The sequence below is a fragment of the Plasmodium gaboni genome (genome assembly GCF_001602025.1).
Source record: "Plasmodium gaboni strain SY75 chromosome Unknown, whole genome shotgun sequence".
NCBI lineage: Eukaryota > Apicomplexa > Aconoidasida > Haemosporida > Plasmodiidae > Plasmodium > Plasmodium gaboni.
Window position 1 is genome coordinate 1 of NW_017385413.1, and position 2872 is coordinate 2872.

At 17.2% G+C, this 2872-nt stretch overlaps 2 protein-coding genes across 2 annotated transcripts; both read right to left on the reverse strand.

Moving 5' to 3' along the window:
• Positions 1 to 1345, reverse strand: PGSY75_0024200 (hypothetical protein; the record flags this gene model as incomplete). Its single annotated transcript, XM_018783387.1, has 6 exons — positions 1 to 67; positions 188 to 301; positions 415 to 495; positions 621 to 745; positions 920 to 1040; positions 1163 to 1345. Coding segments are annotated over 6 exons (691 nt in total), but the record flags the coding sequence as incomplete, so codon positions are not given.
• A 950-nt stretch (positions 1346 to 2295) lies between these two features.
• On the reverse strand, positions 2296 to 2672 carry PGSY75_0024300 (putative major facilitator superfamily; the record flags this gene model as incomplete). The annotated part of the gene is made up of 1 exon (XM_018783388.1): positions 2296 to 2672. A coding segment is annotated over one exon (377 nt), but the record flags the coding sequence as incomplete, so codon positions are not given.
• Between the last annotated feature and the right edge of the window lie 200 nt (positions 2673 to 2872).

The following is a 2872-nucleotide window of genomic DNA, read 5'->3' on the forward strand; positions in this document are numbered from 1 at the left end:
AGTTTATGGGGGTACTTTTAATTTTTTCATTTTTATTTGTGTATATATTTGTCTTTTCCTCATTAAGCTATAAAAATTAAATAAATAAATATAAATATATATATATATATATATTTACATGTTTACTATAGATATATGTTTTTTTTTAATTCCTTTTTTTTTTTTTTTTTTTTTTTTTTTGTGTTCATACAACAATATTGTTATCCTTAGATATATGCATTTTGATCCTCCTTTTTATTTTTTCAATTTTGTTTAAATGAACTTGCTCTTTTCTGTCACTTTGTTCTTTATTAGTTAGATGCTAGAAAAAGAATATTCAAATTAGATAAATATAATTTTTATCATCTACATAATTTTTAATATATATGTTTTTTTTCACAAATTAAAACAAAAACACAATCCACTTTTTGTTACCTTATTTTTATTATTAAAAGTTTCGAAAATAATGAACTTCTGTAGAGCGTCTAATTCTTCTGTCCATAGTTCATATATATCCTAAATAAAAAAAAAAAAAAAAAAAATATATATGTATATATATTTTATTCTTTATATCGTGACCTAAGTATAGTATTATAAATGTTCTTCCTATGAATGTATTTGACATGTCTTTCTTATATTACGTTGTATATAACATAATTTTGATATGAATTAAATAGGATTTTTTTTATTTCATTAATTTCTTTTTGCTTATTAACATATGGTAAAATGCAATTTTCAAAATATCTTAATTCTGATTCACTATACACTGAAAAAGGAAAATAAAATAAGAATTATACAGTAAAATAATATATATATATATATATAATTCATTTAAAACACACATTTTATGATATAATAAATGTATTAAAAAAAAAAAAAATTGAAAGATAAAAAGAAAAATATTTCATTTCATATATGTTCATGTAATATTTGTCCCAACTATTATTAAGGGGAAAGTAAAATAAAGGAATTTCTTGTCTTGCTAATTCTAATAATTCTTTTTTTTTATTGACATCTAGATTTATTTCTTTCACCATCATTTCAAAATTATTTAATTCTTCCTTTAAAGGAAAAACATATATATATATATATATATATATATATATATACAATATTATTATATATAATACAAGGTTTAATACAAATGTAACCTTTTGTGATGTTCATTTTTTTAGTGTTTTACCATACGTCCAGCATAGATAGATGATAAATTTTCATAATATGCAAAGTTTGAGTAAGAAAAATTTTGTGAAAAATTTAATCCATCTAATATTATTCTTCTTTTAAAATTAATTTTTTCTTCATTGGTCATGTTAGAATAATTCTTTTCATCATTTTTATTAATATTTTTAATACCAATATTCATTATATACTTATGTTTTTTATTTATATGTAAAAAATACAAAATGAACACATATAAATATATATATATATAAATATATATATATATATATTTTTTATAGACAATATTGTTATGTGATTTTTATGGTGGGCCTTCAAATAATCTATAAAATCTTACATAACATCCTTTTTATATTTAAAAAAAAATACTTTTGTGCATTCTCTTTTTTTTTTTTTTTTTTTCTTTACTTTTGGTCATTTCAATATTTTGAAAAAAATTAAAAAGAAAAGATATATATATTTGAATCAGAACAATTCATAAAAAAGATAATGTCTTTTAGTTCGGTATAAATGTTTATGCCTATATGTGCATACAAAAAAATTATATATATATATATATATATTACATGGTTTTTTTTTTTTTTTTCTTCATTTTTGTAAAGCCTGACTAGCCAAAATGTTGGTTCTGGATATTTATAATTAATAATACTTTTTATAATTAATAAAAATGAGTTTTTTTTTTTTTTTTTTTTCCTTTCTTATTTTTTATAATATTCCATAAATAGGACATATTATATAAACATACATTAAAAATATAACAAATATTAAATAAAAATTCACAAAGGAATGTAAATATAAATATATATTATTTATATTTATTAAATTATAAAAATTAAAAAAAAAAAAATAATAATATAAAGAAAAAAAAAGTCAACAAAAAAATATGTATAAAAAAAAGAAAAAATGAAAAGAAAAAAGACAAAAAGATAATATATTTTTACCAATGTGTAAATATATTATTTATAAGTATATATTTATATGAATAAATTGAAAAAGAAAATAAATAAATAAATAAATAAATAAGAATAAAAAATTAAAACATAAATAAAAAAAAAAAATATACATATATATATTCCATTTATATATATGTTATATAATTTGTAAGTGTCAATATATTTCATAATATAGATAAATTTAATTAGTCATAGAATTTTTCATCTTGTTATGAAATTTGAAAGACAAAATAACAAAAAAAATAGATAAAATAGACATACTTGAAGATATGGAGAAAGGATAGAGCTGATTTTCAATATAGTAATAACTATAGACAATAGGTGATATAGTTAAAGATAAATATCTGAAAAAAGATACAAAACTTTGAGAAAATAATTGGTCTTTTTTATCAAAGAATAAGGATATGATGGTAGGAATTATTGGTTCTATATAAGCATAAGAACAAGAATGTATGAAGCAAATGCTAATATATTGAAAAATTAAGGAATAATATTTTATGGTGTAGTAGGTTAGTAATATTCCTGTGCTTTGTATAAGTAATCCGATAATTGCAGTTCCTAAAACGGAAAAAAAATAAAAATAAATAAATAAATAAATATATATATATATATATATATATATATATATATATATATATATATATATATATTTATATTTATATATATATTTATATTTATATATATGTTGTATTATTTGTTTAGCACTATTTCTCATATATAATCTTAATTTCTGCTTACCATTATATCCAAAGTTATTA